This window comes from Nomascus leucogenys, chromosome 18 (genome assembly GCF_006542625.1).
Source record: "Nomascus leucogenys isolate Asia chromosome 18, Asia_NLE_v1, whole genome shotgun sequence".
Classification (NCBI taxonomy): domain Eukaryota; kingdom Metazoa; phylum Chordata; class Mammalia; order Primates; family Hylobatidae; genus Nomascus; species Nomascus leucogenys.
In genome coordinates, this window is record NC_044398.1 from 83,231,610 (window position 1) to 83,256,264 (window position 24,655).

A 24,655-nucleotide genomic window follows, 5' to 3' on the forward strand; every position below is an offset into this window, starting at 1 on the left:
CACAGACACCTATACCTCTCTTCTAAAATATTTTTATGTTTGCAAATCTGTTCTTAAATCCATTACTTTTGTTTCCAGTCATTCTCAGTGCTAAATTTTATTCGAATTTAAAGGAAGATGAAAGAATTAGAAATTATTATTATAAATCAGTAACAGCAGCAGGTAACATTTACTGAGAAATATCCCTTTATCAGGCTTTAGAGAGACTGTCACATTTACTATGTAACAAGGAACTCCTATCTGCCCCATTTGATAGATGAAGAAACAGTTTTGGAGTTCAAGAGACTTGACTAACATCATACCACTAGTGAGGCTAGAGAAATATGAACCTAGGCAATCAGATATACTTTTAAATATAATTATTTTTATTAAATATGCAAAATCAAATATGGTATTTGTCATGGTTACATAACATTTTCTTTTGTAAAATATAATGATATTATTAAATATTCTATTTACATATTACACCAGAAAGAGCACTAGTATTGGAATTCTGTGACCTTGGCTCTGGGGTCGGCTCTGCCACTAACTAGCTTTATGACCACTGGCAAGTTACTTACCCTCTTTAGGCTTCTGTACTCTCATTGGTAACGTGATGCAACTGGACAGGATAATCCTAAAGACCTTTTCACCTCTAAATGCTTGGAATTGTTTTTTTGTTTGTTTTTGAGTCTTGGTTAATTTAAGACTATGTAAATTGCTAGCCTAACAGTGGTTCTGCTACTAGTTTAGAGAGGCAGCGGAAGGGTGGTCAAGTTCCAGAGAGAAATATAGGTTGCTATGATAAATCCCTTGCTTCTCTCTCTTTTTTGTTGTTTTTAAGCTTGTTCTATGTTACATAACTGTAAAGCTGTCAGATCAAATTCTGTCAAATACTTTATGCTCTGCCCATGAGATAAACCAAACGGCCTAACTAGATTCTACATGAATGAGACAGCTTAATGTAGCCTTAAGTGAACTCATCAAAAAACTGACACAGAATGGACAGTGAAGTGTAAAAAGTGTCCAAACTAATTTACAAATTAAGCGAATGGTATGCTCATTAATCCAGGGTAAGCTGTATAAAAACATAATACCAAGACCTCTTATATAAGACATCTAAGATAATGAGCATCTGCTATATTGTATTTACCTTTTAATAATTCCTTTTTCCCCAAAAAAATATGTATTTGACAGAATGAATAACCTTAAGAAAGGCATGAAAAGAGTTAGAAAACAAATTTATATTATTGTGATTTTTTCCCTATTTATTGTTGATCACTAGATGCCAACTATATTCTGAAAAGAGGGGAACATATTCTACATGTTCAGCTCGTAAGTTATTTCATGATTCTTACAGGTTATTGCTACTATTTGGGGGCTTTGTGGGGAGAGGCAGATCGAAAAATAAGTATGTACACTACATAGCTGAAAGAATTCTCAGGGAAAAAAATAATTATCTCAACCAATCCAAATCATGATCCTACCTCTCACAATTGTCTCTCCAACACCGAGAATAGGTTAGGTATCCAGGCAACATAATCAGCAATGCTCTCAACCTTATTTCTGAACCTTATTATGATTCCTCTCCTGATTCCTCCCTTTTCTGTTTTCTAACATCATTTCCTTCCCTAATTAACCTGGGCCCTGTACTATATCAGCTCAACTAATCCCTTCACCTTACTTACTTTTTCTTCTATCCCTCCTGCCCTACCCAAGGTCCTCAATGCTAGATTCCTCTAACCACTCACCTTTTTCTACTATGAGAGCCGAGTTTTTGAATATGACAAAATAACTGCTACACTATCAAAATCTCAGATGGGCCTCAACACTGTTCAGCAATCCTTTTCTGTTTTCTGGGAAAGTAAAAACATTTAATTATGTATGGGTTAGGACTGCCTATAAATTAGGTAATGGAGCAGGAAGTTGAATGAGATTCATACCTGTTGGCTCTTCGTATTTCAAGTAGGAAGCAAAACCATCTTTTGAAGTTATAACCACTAATCCAATAGTGGACTATGTGCCAGGTTCTATTCTGAACACTTCACGTGTATTACCTGATGTAACTTTTATCAAAAACCCATGAGGTGGGTGTTTTAATTCTCTTCACTTGGCCGAAAAGGAAACAAAGACACAAAGTGGCTGAGTAACTTGTTCAAGGCCACACTACTAGTTAGCAGCAGAGCTAGTATTTGAACCCGGCAGTCCGACTCCGATGTCTGTTTTTTGCCATCACATTGGTATGTCTGAAAGCACAGCATCTCAGGCAGCCCTAATATGGTTAAAGATTGCTTAATATATGTCAGGGGAAGTGTTCCAAGTATTCTTTCCAACTCAAGGTTTAATTCTCTCTTCACGTACAGGAAAATGCTCCTCTATAAGAAATCATTTAAGCATGAAGGTACTGTGTATTTGGTATGTTTTAGGCCTTCAAAAGCAAAATCCAGCTATACTGCAAAGGATTTTGAGAGTGTGTGAAAGGTGGTATAAAATACTGGTTAAGGGAGTGTGTTTTTGAGCCAAACTAACAGGATTACTAGCTGTGTAACCATGGGCAAATTACCTGAACATACAGAACACATAGAGGAAAATTCCTTCTGGTTCACAAAGGAATAAACTGCTGCAACTAATAACCAGAAATCAATCAAAACTTTTGCATCTAAAAAGAAAAAACTCAGAGGCAAATTATAACCAATATGACTTATACAATCTAATACCTTAATACAGACGAATAATGCAGTTTTTTTAAAAGCTAAGATGCAAATAAATAAGCAAAGAGCATGAATAGAAAATACATAAAACAGGAAAAACAAACATCAAAAACGCTCAACTTCTTTTTTTGAAAAAATGTCTACTTGCATTAGTTTTTTGCTTTCTTTTTGTTTGTTGTTAGAGACAGAATCTCACTCTGTCACCCAGGCTGGAGTGCAGTGGCACGACCATAGCTCACTATAGCCTCAAACTTCTCAGCTCAACAATCCTCCTACATCAGCCTCCTGAATGGCTAAGAATACAGGTACATGCCACCACACCCGGCTAAGTTTTTTAAAAGATTAATATGTCTGTACAGAAAAGTCTGGAAGGATACATTATAGTGTTAACAGTAATTACTTCTGGTAAGGTGAAGGAAGAAGAGAGAGAGCCCTAAGGGAAGAAACACAAGAGAAGAAAGTCAATTCCCCTTAGGGCCTCCTTCCTCCAGTAGCTCACTTTGTAGTGCAGTCTCTCTTGGATACATGTGACAGGCAAACTTTGGGTTACATGCCTCCATCCTAATTCCAAGGGGGACAGAACACCAATTTTTAGTGTTCTACCCTGGGGAGCCAAAGCAGGACTCATAAGGCTGAAATGAAACTCATAAAGATTATTTCAAAGGTGCTCAACAGTTGGAACACAAAATACATACAGAATTACCACACCCAGGAATGGATGATAAATCATTATCTTACTATCTATATTCTATGAGCAGGATATACAGAATGCTACTTACATGCCTCGAAACATTTGCAAAAGCCTAACAATAAATTAATATATATTTAAGAGAGAAAGATATAGAAATGGGCTTGTAATTGAAGCTTCCACATGATCCTACTACATACTGTAGTACAGCAAAGTAATACATTTGCCTGTGGAATGTGTCAGCAACTCTTGGTACTTCACAACCCAGACTACTAAATACTCTTTATAAATCAGCAGTGTACAAAGCTCAGGAAAGATAAAGTAAGTACTTAAATTAATAAATCATAAAATTGTGTCCATTTCAACACTGACAATATAAAATTTCTTACATTATACCTGGCTTCTCTACCACGTATCTGACTATACAGGGACTTTATTAAAGTTAACGGGGGTTGAACATAGTAAACCTCCAGGATACAACCAATTTTTAAAAACAGGAGTCTATATGTTCACTGTTGTAGATATTTTTAACATAAAATATCACAGAGATTTGTCTCATTTAGAACAATGAAGACTGATGTTTTCATTTTAAAGGAAACATGTCTAACTCACAACAAAAGCAAAAAGAAACCAAAACTTCGCACTTAATTTTGGCATACCATTTGCAAAATATTCTGCTGAGTCACAATCCCCACCGCTACCCGACCAAACTCCCTAGTATTTTCACTAGACAACTAAGAAATATAACCATGGGCTGCCACTATATAGCAGAGTATCTCAGCAATTTGGAAAAATGGCAGCCCCTAAACCATAGGGGCTCTCCAATTCTGCGCTTTTGGGCCTCTGCAACTCTGCACTTGGAGCTATGGCCTCATTAACCTGCTCGTGCTACTCTCTTGCAAACTCAGGTGGGCTTATTTACCCAGATTCACTACAATTCTTACCTCTCATTGGCAGCAGGCCCATGGGAAGAAGGGACAAGAGACAGTAGTCTTATCTAACTTCAAAACATATTTACTAAATAAATGAATGACTGAGTAAAAGTTTGTATAAATAAACCACACACTGGTGCTAGAAGGAAGAGCTGCCACAGATCAATAAGAACATGCTGCTAGATAAAAAGTTACAGATGTCCTTTCAACAGGCATATAGTGGGGAAGACCCTCAAAAAGAATATGCTGAATGGATGACTGAAAGTGCACCGAGAATGGCAAGTAGTTGGATTTACCAAGAGAGTTAAAGTATATAAAGGCAAATGGTGGTGGAAGTACTAGGAAAATAAATTAAGGACAGAACATAGCAGGCCAAGAATCCCAGATTAAAGAATTTAGACTTCACTTGGTATACAAGCAGCAGGCCATTAAGGGACCTCGGGCAGGGAAGAGACATTCAAGGCTATTCTGTAAGACAAATTACCTGACAGCTACATATAGGTTGGATTGGTAGGAAGAACTGAAGGGAGACAAGTTGAGGTACTGTTATAGTAAGTACCTTGTGCATAAATCTCTTAATATACTTATCACATAACAATACATAATACATAATAATGCGGTTCATTTTTCTTCATCTGTCTCTCCTACCAGGCTCAGACCTCCAGAGAGAAGAATCTACTTTTTCAGCACATGTAAAAAGTGAGGATGAGCCAAATGATCACTGATAGCCCTTCTAATTAATAACATACAGGTTTGCAATGGATTACTTTCCTTCCAAGCACTTACAGCTTACCTGGAGATGGAAGCTAGGAAGAAAGGTCTTAATTTACAAAAGGATAATAACCTCGAAATTTCATTTACAATCATTTTTTTAAACTCAGAATGTATTTTCTGATGATAATAACAAGAGAACCACCATTTACTGATTGCTTATCTTGCACCCTGCATTGTGTTGAAACACTCTACACATCTCATTCCTCGAAATGATCCTGTGAATCAGGTATTCCTATACACGCTTTCTGAATGAGGAGCCTCAGATGTGGAGAGGTTAAGTAAGCTGTCCAAGTTCACACAGCTAGGAAGTGGCCAAGTCCAGCTCTGAGCCTAGGCAATGTCTCCAGAGGGGTTTAACCTGGTGGCCAGGTTTAAAGGTCAAGACAACAGTCCAACACAATCCATGATGTAACTAAGTGTAATACAGTTATAGAATATAACAACCAGATTATTCAATCTCTGCTTAGGAGTTAAATGTTTTTAAACCTTGCAATATAGTTTCTTCGGACTTTCTATATCTAATCACTGTGACCCATCTTCTTCAGAATTTTTTTTTTTTTTTTTTTTTGAGACAGAGTCTCGCTCTGCTGCCCAGGCTGGAGTGCAGTGGCGCCATCTCGGCTCACTGCAAGCTCTGCCTCCCGGGTTCACGCCATTCTCCTGCCTCAGCCTCCCGAGTAGCTAGGACTACAGGCACCTGCCACCACACCTGGCTAATCTTCTTTGGAATTTTTAAATGGTTACTACACAATAAAAACGAAGCCAAGTGCTTTAAAGCTGAAGTTAAAAAAAAATAGGAAACATAAAAACTGACGAAGTAAAATGCCTACCCAATATATCTTTTATTTTTAATTTTTGTGGGTACATAGCACTGTATATATTTATGGGATACATGAGATATTTCAATCCAGGAAACAATGCATAATAATCACACCAGGGTAAATAATCACATATAGGTCAGGCACAGTGGCTCACAACTGTAATCCCAGCACTTTGGGAGGCCAAGATGGGCGGATCACCTGAGGTTAGGAGTTCAAAACCAGCTTGGCTAACATGGTGAAACCTCCTCTCTACTAAAAATACAAAAAATTAGCCAGGTATGGTAGCGGATGCCTGTAGTCTTAACTACCGAAGAAGCTGAGGCAGGAGAACTGCTTGAACCTGGGAGGCAGAGATTGCAGTGAGCCAAGACTGCACCACCGCACTCCAGCCTGGGTGACACAGCGAGACTCCATCTCAGAAATAATAATAATAATCACATCCATCACCTGAAGCATTTATCCTTTGTGTTACAAACAATCCAATCACACTTTGTTATTTTTAAATGTAGAATAAATTGTTGACTATCATCACAGTGTTGAACTATCAAGTGCTAGATCTTCTTCATTCAATCTAACTATGCTTTTGTACCCACTGACCAGACCCACTTCCTCCCACCACCCACTACCCTTCCCAGCCTCTGGTAACCATCACTCTACTCTCTATCTCCATTAATTTAATTGTTTTAATTTTTTTAGCTCCCATACATGAGAGCATGCAAAGTTTGTCTTTCTGTGCCTGGCTTATTTTACTTAACATAATGATCTCAAGTTCCATCCATGTTGTTGCAAATAATAGGATCTCTTTCCTTTTTATTTCTGAATAGTACTCCATTGTGTATATGTGCCATATTTTCTTTATCCATTCATTCGATGATTGACACTCAAGTTGCTTTCAAATCTTAGCTATTATGAATAGTGCTGCAATAAACATGGGAGTGCAGAAATCTCTTTGATATACTGATTTCTTTCTTTTGGGTATATACCAAGCAGTGGGATTGCTGGATTATATGGTAGCTCTATTTTTAAATTGTGAGGAAACTTTAAACTGTTCTCCATAGTGGTTATACTAATTTACATTCCCACCAACAGTGTATGAGGGTTCCATTTTCTCCACATCCTCACCAGCATTCGTTACTGCCTGTCTTTTGGATGAAAGCCATTTTAACTGGGGTGAGATGATATCTCACTGTAGTTTGTTTTTTGTTGGTTTTTGCTTTTGTTTTTGAGACAGGGTCTGCTCTGCTGTCCAGGCTGGTATGCGGTGGTGTAATCCCAGCTCACTGCAGCCTCCATCTCCTAGGCTCAAGAGATCCTCCCACCTCAGCCTCCCCAGTAGCTGGGACCACAGGTATGCACCACCATGTTCAGCTAATTTTTTGGTATTTTTTGTAGAGATGGGGTTTCACCATGTTGCCCAGGCTGGTCTCGAATTCCTGAGCTCAAGCAATCTGCCCACCTTGGCCACCCAAAGCACTGGGATTATAGGCATGAGCCACCATGCCTGGCCTCATTGTAGTTTTGATTTCCATTCTGCTGATGATCAATGATGTCGAGTACCCTTTCATATACCAGTTTGCCATTTGTATGTGTTTTTTTAGGAAATATCTACTCAGATCTTTGACTCATTTTTAAATCAGATTATTACATGTTTTCAACTATTGAGTTGTCTGAGTTCCTTATATATTCTGGTTATTAATTCCTTGTCAGATAGACAGTTTGCAGATATTTTCTCCCATTCTGTGGGTTGTCTCTTCACTTTGTTGTTTCCTTTGCTATGCAGAAGCTTTTTAACTTGACACGATCCCACTTATCCATTTCTGCTTTGATTGCCTGTCTTGTGGGGTATTGCTCATGCAATCTTTGCCCACGCCTATACCCTAGAGAGTTTTCCCAATGTTTTATGTTAATACTTTCATAGTTTGAGGTCTTAGATTTCAGTTTTTAATCCATTTTGATTTCGTTTTTGTATATGGCAAGAGATACGGGTCTGGTTTCATTCTTCTGCATATGGATATCCAGTATTCCCAGCACCATTTATTAAAGAGATTTTCCTTTCCCTAATGTATGTTCATGTTACCTTTGTCAAAAATGAGTTCACTGTAGATGCATAGATTTATTTCTGGGTTCTCTATTCTGTTCCACTGGTCTATATGTCTGTTTTTACACTAGTACCATGCTGTTTTGATTATTACAGCTCTGTAGTATAATTTGAGGTCAGATAATGTGATTTCTCCAGTTGTGTTCTTTTTACTCAGGATAGCTTTGGCTATTCTGGGTCTTTTGTGGTTCCACATACATTTTAGGATTTTTTTTTTTCTATTTCTGTGAAGAATGCCATTGGTATTTTAATGGAAATAGCATTGAATCTGTAGATTGCTTTAGGTAATACGAACATGTTGACAATATTGATTCTTCCAATATATGGACATGAAATATCTTTCCACTTTTTATGTTCTCTTCAATTTATTGCATCAATGTTTTATAGTTTTCATTGTAGAGATCTTTTACTTCCTCGGTTAAGTTTATTCCTAGGCATTTTATTTTATTTGTCCAAATATTTCTTTAATGAGTTACCCCAAAATAGAGCCAGGGGAAAAATAAAATTCACTACATTGCACTATAGTTTTTTAATTATCCATTGCTGAAGGACAGAGACAAATAAGACCTTGAGATTTAGATACTAGATTAAATATGAACCATAACCAAAGTTTTTTTTAAGTTAAGATTAAATAAATTTTCAATCTAGGGAGGGAAAAACATCCTACATTTTTCACAGATCAGACAGTATCTGCAGTGTTTTATTCCCTTCCAAGGGGCACATTTTAAGGAAAAAAAAAAAAGGCCAGGCACGGTGGCTCACGCCTGTAATCCCAGCACTTTTGGAGGCCAAGGCAGGTGTATCACAGAGTCAGGAGATCAAGACCATCCTGACTAACATGGTGAAACCCCATCTCTACTAAAAATACAAAAAATTAGCCGGGTGTGGTGGCGGTTGCCTGTAGTCCCAGCTACTTGGGAGGCTGAGGCAGGAGAATGGTGGGAACCCAGAAGGCAGAGGTTGCAGTGAGCCGAGATGGCACCACTGCACTCCAGCCTGGGCCACAGAGTGAGACTCCACCTCAAAAAAAAAAAAAAAAAAAAAAAAAAAAAAATCACACTGCAAAACTGGAATGCCTCCAATGGAGAAGGCCAAGAGGATAAAGGATCTCGAAACCATGGTACACCAGATAAGGAACTGAAATTAGGAGAAATAATTCTCACTGGGGAAGGGAAGCAAAAAAGCTACCCTTGGCTGGGCATGGTGGCTCACACCTATAATCCTAGCACTTTGGGAGGCCAAGGTGGGCAGAGCCAATGAACTCACAAGTTCAAGACCAGCCTGGGCAACACGGTGAAACCCCATCTCTACAAAAAATACAAAAAATTACCAGCCGTGGTGGTACGCACCTGTAGTCCCAGCTACTCAGGGGGCTGAGGGAGAATGGCTTGAGTCTGGGAGGCAGAGGTTGCAGGGAGGTAGAGGCTGCAGTGAGTCAAGACTAGACTGCACCACTGCACTCCAGCCTGGGTGATAGAGCCAGACCTTTTCACAAAAAAAAAAAAAAAAAAAAAAAAAAAACTACCCTTAAAATATTTGAAGAATCAATATGCTGATGAAAAGTTTAGAAGTTTAGATTTTTTCTGCATATCTTTATAGGGTAAAACAACTGAGACTTTCCAACAATAAATTTTACCCAAAAATGAATTAATTACAGTGCATGAAAACATGATCAGCCAACAAACTAGTCAAAGAATACTGTTAGTTACAATTGGTCAGTTGGTATGTTTCCAACCAGAGATAGGAGAAAGTTCTCTCTGCCCATTGTAAGTACTATCACAGGCACAAGAACTTCCCTTGGGTCTCTCCAAGCCAGTATGCCATTTTTTCCATCCATAGACGCTACTCAGATACAAAAAAATTAGTATTCTCCAAACAAAATTTATTCAGAATCACTTCTATTTCTTCTTTCACGGTTTGAAATTAATTTCAAGTATTTTTAGATATGTATTATATTCTAAAGACAAATATCAAGATGTCTACAATTTGGGTACTTCATGGAATACTACACAGTCAAAAAAAAAAAAAGAACAAGTCCAGGCATGGTGGCTCATGCCGACAATCCCAGTACTTTGGGAGGCCAAGATCAGGAGTTTGAGACCAGCCTGACCAACATAGTGAAACTCCGTCTCTACTAAAAATACAAAAAAATTAGCTGGGTGTGGTGGTAGGTGCCTGTAAACTCAGCTACTTGGGAGGCTGAGGCAGGAGAATCACTTGAAGCTGGGAGGCCGAGGTTGCAGTGAGCCCAGATCATGCCACTGCACTCCAGCCTGGGGGACAGTGTGAGACTCCGTCTCAAACAAACAAACAAACAAACAAAAAATCGTGTTCTTTGCGGCAACATGGATGCATGCAGATGGCGGCTATTATCCTAAAGGAATTAACAAAGTAAGAGAAACCAAATACCACATGTTCTCACTTATAAATGGGAGCTAAACGCTGAGTACACATGGACACAATTAGGGGAACATCAGACACCAGGGCTCACTTGAAGGTAGAGGGTGGGAGGAGTGTAAGGGCCAAAAAGCTACCTATCAGGTACTATGCACACTACCTCAGTGACTAAATCATTTGTACACCAAACCCCAGCAACACGCAATTCACCCATTTAACAAATCTGCACATGTCCTCCCGAACCTAAAATCAAAGTTGAAAAATTAAAAAGTAAAAAAAAAAATTTGGGTACTTTTTTGCTATATTTAGCTGTATTTTCCACTCATGAGTATAAATAATTAATACAGAACACCACCATATCTAAAATTAGAAGACAGCCTCTCAGTTTGGGATCCATAAAAGCTATAGAGGGGGCTAACATTAATTATTTTCAAAATTTTAAAAACAAAACAAGGCTATGCATGGTGGCTCACACCTGTAATCTCAACACTTTGGGAGGCCAAGGCATGTGGATCACCTGAGATCAGGAGTTCAAGATCAGCCTGGCCAACATGGCGAAACCCGTCTCTACTAAAAATATAAAAAATTAGCCAGGCATGGTAGCACATGCCTGTAGTCTCAGCTACTCAAGAGGCTGAGGCAGGAGAATTGCTTGAACCTGGGAGGCGGAGGGTGCAGTGAGCTAAGACAGTGCCATTGCACTCCAGCGTGGGTGACAGAGCGAGACTCCATCTCAAAAAAACAAAAACCAAAAAACCTAAATTTCCCCTACATTAATACACAAGCTAACAAAAAATGGGGGTTTTCTTTTTTTTTTTTTTTTTGAGACAAAGTCTTGCTCTGTCACCCAGGCTGGAGTGCCGTGGCACAATCTCAGCTCACTGCAACCTCCGCCTCCCAGATTCAAGCAATTCTCCTGCCTCAGCCTCCTGAGTTGCTGGGATTACAGGCACGTGCCACCACACCTAGCTAATTTTTGTATTTTTAGTAGAGACGGGATTTCACCATGTTGGTCAGGCTGGTCTCAAACTCCTGACCCACGTTGTGATCCACCCGCCTCAGCCTCCCATAGTGCCGGGATTACAGGCGTGAGCCACCGCACCTGGCGAAGGTTTTCTTAATTTTTAACATTTCTATCAACTCAGCTTGTGGTTATACTATATCTCATGTAAATCAAAAGCTCTGATTGATGAGCGATAGATACATCACGATTTTTTTAAATAAGGAAGTAAATTACTGCTTTGAAATGTACCTCAGCGCTCTTTCTCGACTCCATCTTCGCGGTAGCGGCAGCTGGGGCCGCGGTTCAGTCGCCAATGTGCAGCTCTTTGTCCGCGCCCAGGAGCTACACACCCTTGAGGTGACCGGCCAGGAAACGGTCGCCCAGATCAAGGCTCATGTAGCCTCACTGGAGGGCACTGCCCCGGAAGATCAAGTCGTGCTCCTGGCAGGCGCGCCCCTGGAGGATGAGGCCACTCTGGGCCAGTGCGGAGTGGAGGCCCTGACTACCCTGGAAGTCGCAGGCCGCATGCTTGGAGGTAAAGTCCATGGTTCCCTGGCCCGTGCTGGAAAAGTGAGAGGTCAGACTCCTAAGGTGGCCAAACAGGAGAAGAAGAAGAAGAAGACAGGTCGGGCTAAGCGGCGAATGCAGTACAACCGGCGCTTTGTCAACGTTGTGCCCACCTTTGGCAAGAAGAAGGGCCCCAATGCCAACTCTTAAGTCCTTTGTAATTCTGGCTTTCTCTAATAAAAAAAGCCACTTAGTTCAGTTAAAAAAAAAAAAAAAAAAAGAAATGTACCTCAGCTTAGCATGGTAGCTCATGCCTATAATCCCAGCACTTTGGGAGGCTGAGGTAGAAGGACTGCTTGAGGTCAGGAGATCAAGACCAGCCTGGGCTACAAAGCGAGACCCCATTGCTATTAGAAAAGAAAAGAAAAGAAAAGAAAAGAAAAGAAAAGAAAAGAAAAGAACAGAACAGAACAGAACAGAACAGAACAGAACAGAACAGAACAGAACAGAACCGAACCAGGCCGGGCGCGGTGGCTCACGCCTGTAATCCCAGCACTTCGGGAGGCCGAGGCGGGCGGATCACCTGAGGTCGGGAGTTCGAGATCAGCCTGACCAACATGGAGAAACACCGTCTCTACTAAAAATACAAAATTAGCCAGGCGTAGCGGCACATGCCTATAATCCCAACTACTAGGGAGGCTGAGGCAGGAGAATTGCTTGAACCTAGGAGGTGGACGTTGCGGTGGGCCGAGATTGTGCCATTGCACTCCAGCCTGGGCAACAAGAGTGAAACTCCATCTCAAAAAAAAAAAAAGAAAAGAAAAGAACCTCAACAAAGTGTCATGCATGGTACATGGGGTGGGTGTAGAGAGATAATAAAAGGGAGAAAAGGTAAGAAGATGAGGATCACTGAACTAGATACTAAAAGCTATCCTAATTCCACCGATAATAATATTAGTAGCTCACCATTAATACATTATCACATTGAGGTAATTCTGTCAACAACATTTTGAGATAAATTCTGTAATAACCGCTCTTTTACAGATGAGGAAACTGAGGCCAGGAGAGATTTAGTATCTTAATAAGAGTCAGGCAGCTAGAAACAGCAGAGTCATTCAAACCTATGCCTATGGGCTTAAACTGTAGAACTGCACTGAGTAGTAACTACTGTTGATGGAAGTATCAGAACAAATAATCAGGTATATCACAAGCCAATCCAAACTTGAAAGCACTGGTATACATGCATAAAAGTTTTTAGACTACAAAATTCTTTATTAGTATGGTTTAGTACTTTGTCTTTCATTGCATAACAGTAAGTCAAACTCACTGACTTTTTCTCCACTTCTATGAATTACTAAATTGGCTCCTGTCCTTATCACTATATTACTACTACTAATCATAAGATCTCCAATAACCCTCCAAGTCCCAAATTCAACTGATTATTTTCATTCTTACTCCTCTTGACCTTATGACAGACTACACCAAACTGACCACCTTCTGTCACTTAAAAGTTTCTGTCTTTCCTTGACACTCAGGACAATCTGACTTTCTGGAGAGGGATCTAGGCAGATAATACAGATTTGGGAGCTACCAGTGTATATATTTGGTAAATGGAGCCACTAGACAGGATAAGATTTCTAAGCAAGAGGAAGTGGAATAGCCAAGGCTTATAGTTAGGTGAAATATTCTTCTCTCTCTTCTTCTTAGTTTCTTTCAGCAACTGACTCCTCTCCTCTGCACAATCCATAAATGCAGGGATCTCTCCAAATGCAATGTAGCACTACAAAAAAAAAAAAAAAAAAAAATAGTCTAGGCCGGACGCAGTGGCTCACGCCTGTAATCCCAGCACTTTAGCAGGCCAAGGCAGGCGGATCACGAGGTCAGGAGTTTGAGACCAGCCTGGCCAACATGGTGAATCCCCGTATCTACTAAAAAGTACAAAAATTAGTCAGGCGTAGCAGCGTGCATCTGTAATCCCAGCTACTCAGGGGGCTGAGACAGGAGAATCCCTTGAACCCAGGAGGCGAAGGTTGCGGTGAGCTGAGATTGCGCCACTCACTCCATCCTCGGTGACAGAGTGAGGCTCCTTTTCAAAAATAAAAAGTCTAATAAATGGATTTGTTCCCAATTCATATTTTCAAAAATTGTGTGCATTTAGACTTCGAGGAATCTTTTAACATTTTAATTCGCAATATTTCACCTAACTATAAGCCTCAGTTATTCCACTAGCTCTTACTTAGAAATCTTACCCTGTCTAGTGGCTCCATTTACCAAATATATACACTGGTAGCTCCCAAATGTCTATTATCTGCCTAGATCTCTGATTCATATTTACTACAGTTCACGCAATACCTCTACCTGGATTCTTCCTCAGGAAACCCAAAACTAAATAAAGTATATCCAAAGTTGACCAGACATAGCAGCTCCCAGCACTTTGGGAGACCAAGGCAGGCAGATCACTTGAGGTCAGGAGTTCGAGACCAGCCTGGTAAAACCCCATTTCTACTAAAAATACAAAAATCAGCCAGGCGTGGTGATGGGCACCTGTAATCCCAGCTACTCGGGAAGCTGAGGAAAGAGAATCACTTGAACCTAGAAGGCAGAAGTTGCAGGGAGCCAAAAAAAAGTTAACTTCTCTCCCTCTACAATCCTCTCTTCTTCCTCTCCTCACATGGTATGTTAACAAAGCAACCACCTACCCAGTTGTATGCTAAAACTTTTTGAAGTCATCCTCCACTCAGTCATTCCTTTCCCTTAACACAACTCTTCATTGACATCATTAACAAAATTGGGTGATATTATCATTATGCACATGTCAGCCAATGAGCTTTATACACTACTACTGGTCATTTCAATAAGCTTGCAAGGCATGTCTCATACTCATTTTACAGCTAAAGAAGCCAAGCCTAAGTAATTATCCCTCATTTACACAACCATGGCAACAGAGCCCCGATGCCCTGACTTAAATCCAGTCTGTGTGACACCAAAACACGTCTCTTTCCACCTCAAATACTGCCTTTCTACTTCAGCAGATGTGTCTCAACTCTAGCCCCTCCTCTGTCACCTCCATAGCCACAGCTTTGCTTCAAGGCTTTGCCATGATTATCATAAGGGCTCGTATCTTTTCTCCACTCCAATCCAGCGTTTAAACTGCTATTGGAATGATCTTCCTAAAAAGAGAGGGAGAACCCCATTCTGTTCATTCCTTCCTTCGAAAACCCATTATTGGTTCCCCATCACCATGGAGCAAAACTCATACACATCCATTCACAATCAGGCCCCAACCTACCATGGGACCTGGGCCAGATCAACTGACTTCCCTGTTTTCAGAACAGGACCGGTTATAACTCTATGCTTTAGCATTTGCTGGGACTGTCTCTCGTCATATCCCACATCCCCAAAAGCTTCTGACAAGTTCTTACTCATCCATTGTTCAAGACCAAGTTCAACTGTTACTGCCTCTGTAAAGCCCTTCCAGAGTCACTCAGACAGAATGAATGCAGCCCCCCTCTGCATGCCCCATATCACTTTGTTCAGTTCACTCACAGGACAGAATTATCTGCTTAATATTTGTCTCATCTTTAAGACTGAATTTCTAGATTACTTTGCACATTCATGTTTTTGTACCCAGCCTAACAGTACACATTACAAGGACTACTGGAATGAATTTTCCAAATCAAACTAATTCTATACCTGAGAACTTACAAATAAAGCATGACAACATGCAACTTGGCACTTTTTTAAAAATGCAATTTGCCAAATTTGTTCCCAACTCGTATTTTCAACAATCTTTGTACAGTTAGACCTTAAGGAATTGTTAACATTGTAATCCACAATACTTCACTAAACTATAGACTCCATGACAGTAGGGCCTGTTTGTGACCTACAACACACAAGAGACCCTCAATGTTTGTGGAATAAATGAAAGCTATTTTTGTTTAGTCTAAAACTAGCATCCTATTGGAACAGCTAGTAACCAAAACTGTATTCATTAAAAAAAAAAAAAAAAAAAAAACGGGGGGGGTGGGAGGAATCTAGGTAAGTCACAAACTTTCTAGCCTAAAAAATAGGTTAGCATAGATGAGTAGTCCCCTATACAGAGCACGTAAACGTTAAGGTATCATATACCAACTCTAAAACTCCATGAGTCTAATAAGTATTCTAGGCTATCTCTGATAAATTATTAGTTTTTCCCTTATTATCTTTAAATCATCACACCTTTTCCTTAATAAATCCTACCTTGAGTGATTTTATTGTTATCACTGAAACAATTGTGAAATATTCCTACTACCACTGAGGTATACCAAATTTAGAACTTAAATTTCAGGGCTAAATATACAAAAAATAATGGCATGTGAAGAGACTATCATCTTAAATACGATAATCACACAATTCCTTTTTCCACTTAGAATCATAAAATCTTAGGGGAAGGAACATACAAGTTTTGTTTAACTTCCTACCCAACCAACAATCCTTTATACAGAATCCTTGACACATATTGCAGGAACCACTACATGAATACTCAACTCTCTTATGTTGTACTTACCTTTAAAAAGTAAATCTTACTGAATTTTTAGGCAGATGACTGAACATAATACGCTTAAGGCTTAAAATGGAGTATTTACGTAGGAGCTAATAGAGAAAAATATTTGGTTTTTCTTTTCAATTTCTCAACCATTGGTAAAATAACGCTCAAACTCTCAAGCAACTTCAAAGACAAAGGCACACCAAGATCACTTCCAAAGTGGAGTCAATTAAATACAATCTTACCAATTCAGTGAACTTCTCTGACTTGTATAATAACAGAATCAATGTAAAAGTTTAAGAGTTGTGTTTGACTCAGCACTGTTATTTGCTAGAAAAAAAAAAAATCTCATTCCCCATAGGCCTAGGATAGGTCCAGACAGGTCACCTGCAATCTCTAGCAGGCAATCTTTGCTTACTTAAATTCCCTAAACCAAGACTCATCTCTAAATGTCCAAGGTTCTTCTCACGTCCATAATTCTCCCTATAGAATAAACATAACTTTAATGGAAAGCACGACATTTTTGCCAGGGATGGTACACGATATGGAATCACTTGTTTGAAGATAAAATTAGTGGGGGAGTCTTCAACAAAACAGAAAATAAAAAGTTTAATAAGGAGGATGGCATGGAAACTTTACCTCAAAAGCCCTTAATTATTTTGTTTTCTCCAAATCAAAATCCTTTGTTGGATATATATTCCATCTTGGTGTTTCACTGTTGTTGCCCAGGCTGGAGTGCAAGGGCACGATCTCGGCTCAACGCAACCTCTGCCTCCTGGATTCAAGTGATTCTTGTGCCCCAGCCTCCCGAGTAGCTGGGATTACAGGCATGTGCCACCACACCCGGCTGTGTATTTTTAGTAGAGACGGGGTTTCACCATGTTGGTCAGGCTGGTCTTGAACTCCTCACCTCATGATCCACCCGCCCTGGCCTCTCAAAGTGTTGGGATTACAGGTGTGAACCACTGCACCCGGCCTATATTCCATCTTTATTAAATAAATGAAACCATTTGTAATGACATGAATACTATCTCAAAGGTCAGACTAATTTGAAGCCTTTTAGAACCTAAAATCCACAGGTAAAACACCTTAATTTATGGTCACTCATGTGGAAGGTCAACGTTGCTACTCACATAAGCTATTTCTAAGTTCCCCAAACAGATCCTCATCATTAACTTAGAGAAAAGTCCACTATAATAGCTACAAGCTTTCTGTGAAAGACGATCATGTTTTATCTTTGTTTGCGCTTTAAGTGTTAGGACAAACAGACTTTTCCCAGGTGCCTCTCGCCATCTCATTTCTTGCCTTTCCTCCAAAACAAGCAAAACTAAAACATTAAAAATTTTAGTCTGGTCCATACTAGTCACTAAAAATCTTTCTTCTTGTAAACACTTTATAGTACGATAAGGGACGTAGTTTACAAAGATCATCTGTACATCCTATGTAAAAAATAAAAACGCATGGCACACCAAACCCAGATCCACTTCGGTGAATTCCCTCCAGGGCCCAAATGTGTGCATTATGCAACAGCCAGCACTCCCGATTGTAATCCCTGTCTGTGATGCAATGACAAAATACAAATGGCTTGGGTATAATCTGCTCAGTTCGTAAGTAGTAATTCGCGAGAAGCCAACGAATTAAAAGAATTCCCAAATTCTCAGGAACCGTGAAAATGACAAATTGTGTCACAGTTCTGTGAGAACCACAATGAAAACTTTCCCTTCGGGCAATGTTTTAGAAATATATCCCTCCGGTCCCAACCCCCCAAAAAACCCGTACACACGTTTTAATTTACGTTAGGAACGGCTCTCCCAGCGGGGGAAGGTGACCTGCATCAGGTGGTTATCTTCGAATCCACCCGATACGATACCCACGCCGCTTCCCAGACGCTGAAAAGCCAGTGAGATGCTTCACCCTTTCTCCCCAAGGACAGTCATGGGAGTCAGTGTAATCCAGACCCCCAAGCCATAAACCACCCAGGGTTCAAGGCTTCACCTCCTGAGGCATAGGCCTCTTGAAAAATGGCATAATGGAGAGCTGAGAACACAGTTAGGACAAAACTGCAACGACCTGCATTCTAGAGGAGGGAGAATCACACAATATGTATTCCAAAAGTAGTTACAGGTAAAGGAAGGCAGTCAGAGCATCTCTGGAGGCCAACTGGTCGGGCGAACCGAGTCTAAACGCTGAAGTTCCACACCTCCCCGAGTCCGCGTCTCCCCAAGCCAAAGCAATCAGCTCGCACGCCAAGCGTCCAGGCGGGGAGAGGGCGAGGGGACAGGGTGAGGGGAGGGGGCGGCAAGCCGCAGCTGCGAACCGGCCGGCGGCGGAGGCCAGCGGAGAAGACCAGCATTCCCTCACACAAAATGGTGGCGCGGAGGCGGAGGCCGGCGCACCTGAGGGCGCCACACGCCCTACGGGATCCCCGCAGACCGCCGCCAGCTGGACGCGAGCCCCGGGTCCAGGCGGCCCGCACTGGTCTGCGCCAGGCCCAGCCCGCAGGGGCCGCCCACAGCCGGTGGCCCGCGTCGCCGCTCGGTGTCCGTGGGTCTGGTGCCGGCGGGGGCGCAGGGCCCAGCGCGGCTGCCTCGGCCTCACCCCACGGTCCGCGCCTGGGATAGGGAGCGCACTCACCTCAGAGGCGCCCCGGGAGCCGCTGGAAGAGCCCGGGAAAGGAGGCGGAGCCGCGCGAATGAATGGAGCCGGCGGCTGCTCGCTGGCGACCTCCGGCCGGTCCCGGGCCGCACAGCTCGCGGCTGCCAGGGCGGGTCCGGCCGCCTCCCGCTCGCCCGGCTCCTCGTCGCGGGTCGGCCGCGGCCCACCGTGCCCTCTGACGATGTGACGCACTAGCGCCGCAGCGCCTCCAGCCTTCGCTTCCGCTCCGCGCCCGCGCCCACCGCGAATCCCCCCGCCCGCCCGCGCGGAGCGGCCCCTCCTGGGAGCCTGGGACGCCGCCCTGCCTCCTTCTAGCCCCGGCTTTCAGGCGCCGGCCCGGCAGGTGCGGGCTTGGCCAGCCCGGGGGCGTCACGCGGCCCCCGCTTCGCCACCGGCGCCCCCTCTCTCCGCCCCGGCCGCCGTCACCCGGCAGCGCGACGCCCAGCTCAGGGCGATGGCCTGGTATTAAAAGAGTGACCTTGGCTTAGCTATAAAAATAGATGCGGTTAAGCCGCGGGGGCCACAACGCTGATTTTGCGTGTTTCTTTAATGCCGACCTTCGCAGGATTCTGTTCGCATAGCCCAGTGGAGTTCTCCAGCCCCGCGTAGGCCCTCCTGAAATTTACCCAGAGTGGGCGCGGCCATCCCGGCCTTGGGACAGGGGTGCAGAGGGCACGGGCGAGGACCGCTGGCCTCCGCCCCGCCAGTTTCATCCTAAACCTACTGCCACTTAGGTGCATGCAAGGAAGAAACGTGGGCTGCTTTCACAGTCTAGAGAAGTCCTAGAGCCCGGACTTTCTTCTGGAGATGTCAGGGAAATACCAAATTCCTGCGCTGACCTTTTCTCGTTCACCGTTTAACCGGTACAGACTAACCCTGACCCAGAAAGACAACAGGGTTCCATCCGGCTTTCCTCCCCTGCCTCTCCCAGCTCTATTCTACCGTCTTATGGCCTCTGGCGCCTTTGCTAATTACACACTTCTACTGAAAAAATTAGCCCTCCAGCATTTAAAACATTATACATTGTCTTTAAGGTAATGCGTATTGTAGTCTACATATATTTAATAAATGTATTGAGAAACAATATTGTATCTAAGTATTAATGTCAAGACTTTCTTTTACTCATCATCCAACAACCATAGCATTATGTTCAGCTCATCCAGAAAAGTTGGAAATTGCTTCTTTCATTCCTGGGAAATATTTAGCAATCACAATACCAACTTTCACGAATTTACTAATGATTAGCAAAATTAGCAAGATCAAAAAATACTTCAAAGAATGTTTGTTGATATAGATATATTTGACCCTGATTTTAAAAAAAAGTAGGCTTTTCTGCCATATAAGAATCTATTGTTTCATTTGTATAATATTTAATTAGCCAAAATCTTGACTATTACACATCATTTACCATTTTAATGAAACAATGAATTAGATTTAATAGAGCAGGAATTTTGGGTAGTTGGGTTCTACCTATAGCCAGTGATGAATGAAATTATATGACTTGTATTTACATTTCTAGAGCTGTGTGTAAGTAGGAGTCCCCAGGGTAATCCCAAACAATTGCCATTTGGGGAAGCTTTTTTTGCCTACCAGACTATGCCCTACAGATGTTGAAGCCTCAGGCCTTAGTGTAAAGCTAACCAATACAACTTGTTGATAATATTTGAAATGCCTGGGTATGACTGACTCTTAGCTATTGTTTTAGAAGTGTGCGGGTATTTGTGCCTGGGTCAGGGAGGCCTGGCTCCCAGATGTCTGGCTATTCTGGTAGGAGACAGAACTACATTCACGCAGACCTGTAAAAGAAAAGGTCCAATTTTTTTTTTTTTTTTTTTGAGACAGGGTTTCACTCCCACAGCCTAGGCAGGCTGGAATGCAATGGGGCCATCTCGACTCACCGCAACCTCCGCCTCCCAAACTCAAGCGATTCTCCGGCGTCAGCCTCCGGAGGAGCTGGGACTAGCGGTGCACAGCAACACACGCCGCTAATTTTTGTAGAGACGGAGTTTCGCCATGCTGCCCAGGCTGGTCCTGAACTTCTGAGCTCAAGCGATCCGCCCTCCTGGGCCTCCCAAAGTGCTGGGATTACAGGCGTGAGCCACCGTGCCAGGCCTGATTCTGTTTTCCCTACTTGCAACATGACACTATTTTTGAGAGTTTTTGTTTTTTTCTTTTTAAATCACCATTGACTTCCCTCTTTGGCTGAGATAAATTTTGCTTATCTTAGTGGGCAAAGAACAACAACTAAAAAAATGAGCCTTCATCAGATTAGTATATGCTGAAAATTGTTACCACAATATTTTGAAATATGTTTTCAGGCTTTTTTCTGAACGGTTTTTAGAGTAAAAGGATTATTGCTTTGGTTTTTGTTGTTGCAATGCTTGCTTTAATTATTACTTTGTTATTAGCAAAGGAAACATGTTAAGAGTTCGTTCTCATTGTATTTTTCCTCTATGTTTAAAGAGGAGTGGAACCATCTTAAGTAAAAGAAGCTTGCCACAACTCTGGATTTTGGAGGTTACTAATACACATGACCCAGAAAAGAGCTCTTTAGTTGCACTGGGGAAGAGGAATTCTTAATAGCTAAAATCATAACTGATGTTTTTGACAGCTAACAAATTGCCAGGCACTCTACAGACTTCTTTATGGAAATTAATTCACTTAATCCTCTTACCATCCTTCCAGGTATACACTGTTAACCCCAGTTTACCTAAGGGGAGTCTTGAGGCACACAGAGAAGCTAAGCAATTTGCCCATGGTCACACAGATAGTAATCCTAGCATGTTGGCTCAAGAGCACACTCCCTTAACTGGAATTCCATACTGCCTTAAATGTACACAAAATCCTATACCATATGGATAGATTTTGCTTTAAAAGCCCTAAAACATACTAAATGCCCTATACTTTCAAGTTTAAATAATTTCTTAGATGTAGTATTTTCCCGGGCAGGAAGGAAGACTTAAACCCTTAGTTAGAAAACTTGTAAAAACTTCCTCTGGTATATACTAAGCAAAATTTTATAATCTGTTAGTTTTTGAAAAGCACATTTTTCATTTTTACATCATTTAAGTGTAATTGCTCTCCAAGTCCTGCCCCCCAGTTCCAGGGCATAATTACAAGTTTTCGTTCTGTTTATTTAGTGCATGGAAAAGACACATTTCCTCAGAAAGATTCATCATCATCTTTGACTCTCCAATAAGACATAAATGTATTGGGAACAGGCCCCCCCCAAAATCTCGCCATAAACTGGCCCCAAACCTGGCCATAAACAAAATCTTTGCACCACTATGACATGTTGGTGATGGCCGTGACGCCCACGCTGGAAGCTTATGGGTTTACCAGAACGAGGGCAAGGAATACCTGGCCCACCCAGGGCGGAAAACCGCTTAATAAAGGCGTTCTTAAACCACAAACGATTGCATGATCGGCCTGCGCCTGGGCATGCTCCTGCTACAGATAACTAGCCAGAGCCCATCGCTTTATTTCAGCCCATCCCTTTGTGTCCTGTAAGGAATACTTTTAGTTAATCTATAATCTATAGAAACAATGCTTATCACTGGCTTGCTGTCAATAAATACGTGGGTAAATCTCTGTTTGAGGCTCTCAGCTCTGAAGGCTGTGAGACCCCTGATTTACCACTCCACACCTCTATATTTCTGTGTGTGTGTCTTTAATTTCTCTAGCGCCCCTGGGCCAGGGTCTCCCCGACTGAGCTGGTCTCGGCATAAATGGGTAGATTTAGAATCCGTCATATGTTTTAAATACATAAAATCACAGGAAGAATTTTTTTTTTTTTTTGAGACAGAGTCTCACTCTGTCGCTCAGGCTGGAGTGCAGTGGCATGATCTCTGCTCACTGCAGTCTCTGCCTCTTAGGTTCAAGCAATTCTCCTGCCTCAGCCTCCTGAGCAGCTGGGATTACAGGCACGCACCACTATGCCCGGCTAATTTTTTGTATTTTTAGTAGAGACGGGGTTTCACCATGTTGGTCAGGCTAGTCTCGAACTCCTGACCTTCTGATCCACCCGCCTCGGCCTCCCAAAGTGCTGGGATTACAAGCATGAGCCACAGGAGAACATTTTAATAACTGAGGTAGCCCAGGGATTTCTAGATTGAAACTATCAGCCAATCAGCTAACTAGTTAGCTAATAATATCAGCCATGGCAATGTAGAAAGACAATCTTCCCTGCAGGCACTAAAAGACGAAAAGGGACACCTAGCCTAGAATGCTTGATTTCTTCCTTTGGTATGTAAGAAAACACGTCACAGGAATGCTTTCAGAATTAAAAGCAGTGTTTTGACTGAGTTTTATTGGTCAAACACTACTATAACTGCAGATTTCAAATTCCTGAGTGATACTGTGCCCTGGGGGGGAAAAAGAACCTGAAGAAAAGAGAAATAAGTTTGAGAAGCCCAGTTGCATTTGTTTTGCTGCTTGATTTGCTTTAATATGTGGTAGAAGGACAGAGAATTTGGTAAGTTTAGTTTGGGTTTAAAATAAAATGTACAGTTTTTCATATTATTAGTGAAAAATCACATACATATTTACATCCATGGTAGGTACTGCAAGTTGCTTAATTAATATCCATTCTCTTCTTTCTTTAGGACAAACCCAATTTTGTTCATGGTGGCAATGTGCCCCACTAAAACTGTTTTCCTCCCTCAGACTCCTCTAATAGCTGGGATAGCCATATGGTCATTTTGGCCAATGAGTTGTAAGCAGAAGATTATTAGATATGGCTTCCAAGAAAGCTTTTATTTTCTGATAACAGAGGGCGGACTCAATCAGCATATACCTTTATCTTTTGTCAAACATTTGTACTTTTTCCTTCTTCCTGTTTGGAAGGAAGACTTAGGTCTGGGAGCAGAGCAGCCATCTTGGAACCATGAGCTGATCATGAGAATGAAATCCATGTATTAATATGCTAGAGCCAAGAGATGGGAACCTGGGACAATGGTGAGGTTATATGGCTGCTACACCAATTCCAGGCTGCTCACCTCCAGTCTTCTCTGTTACTTACCAACAAAGGCAATCCTAACTAATTCTCAAAGTTAAACACTGTCACTTTCATATACCTAGAAAAAAAGAATACTTCTAGAGTATGTTTACTATACTATATATATTTACCATCCTTTGGCCGGCCGTGGTGGCTCACACCTGTAATCCCAGTACTTTGGGAGGCTGAGGCAGGCGGATCATTCAAGGTCAGGAGTTCAAGACCAGCCTGGCCAATAGGTTGAAACCCTGTCTCTACTAAAAATACAAAAATTAACTGGGCATGGTGGCAGGCACCTGTAATCCCAGCTCCTTGGGAGGCTGAGGGAGGAGAATTGCTTGAACCTGGGAGGTGGAGGTTGCAGTGAGCCAAGACTGCACCACTGCACTCCAGCCTGGGTGACAGAGCAAGACTTAGTCTCAAAAAAAAAAGAAAAAAAGAAAACCAAATACCACATATTCTCACTTACAAGTGGAAGCTAACCATTAGGTACTCATGGACATAAAAATGGCAACAATAGAAACTGGGGACTTGTGGGGGGAGAGAGAGAGGGAGCAAGGGTTGAAAAA

The 24,655-nt window shown here is 41.8% G+C and overlaps 2 protein-coding genes across 3 annotated transcripts in view; one reads left to right on the forward strand and one right to left on the reverse strand.

Moving 5' to 3' along the window:
* FAM169A (family with sequence similarity 169 member A) overlaps window positions 1–19,272 on the reverse strand; it is an 89,192-nt gene extending 69,920 nt beyond the window's left edge. For both annotated transcript variants that reach the window (XM_030798552.1, XM_030798553.1), the window contains exon 1: window positions 19,070–19,272. The gene's annotated coding sequence lies outside the window, so the exon portion shown is untranslated. The remainder of the gene's footprint in view (window positions 1–19,069) is intronic.
* LOC105737826 (putative ubiquitin-like protein FUBI-like protein ENSP00000310146) lies at window positions 11,647–12,190 on the forward strand. Its single transcript, XM_030797782.1, has one exon. The coding sequence runs from the start codon at window positions 11,647–11,649 to the stop codon at window positions 12,118–12,120; it is 474 nt and encodes a 157-aa protein (XP_030653642.1). The 3' UTR covers window positions 12,121–12,190.
* Window positions 19,273–24,655: the final 5,383 nt, after the last annotated feature.

Coding starts and splice junctions, on each gene's coding strand:
- LOC105737826 (XM_030797782.1), top strand. CDS start 11,647: ATGTACCTCAGCGCTCTTTCTCGACTCCATCTTCGCGGTAGCGGCAGC.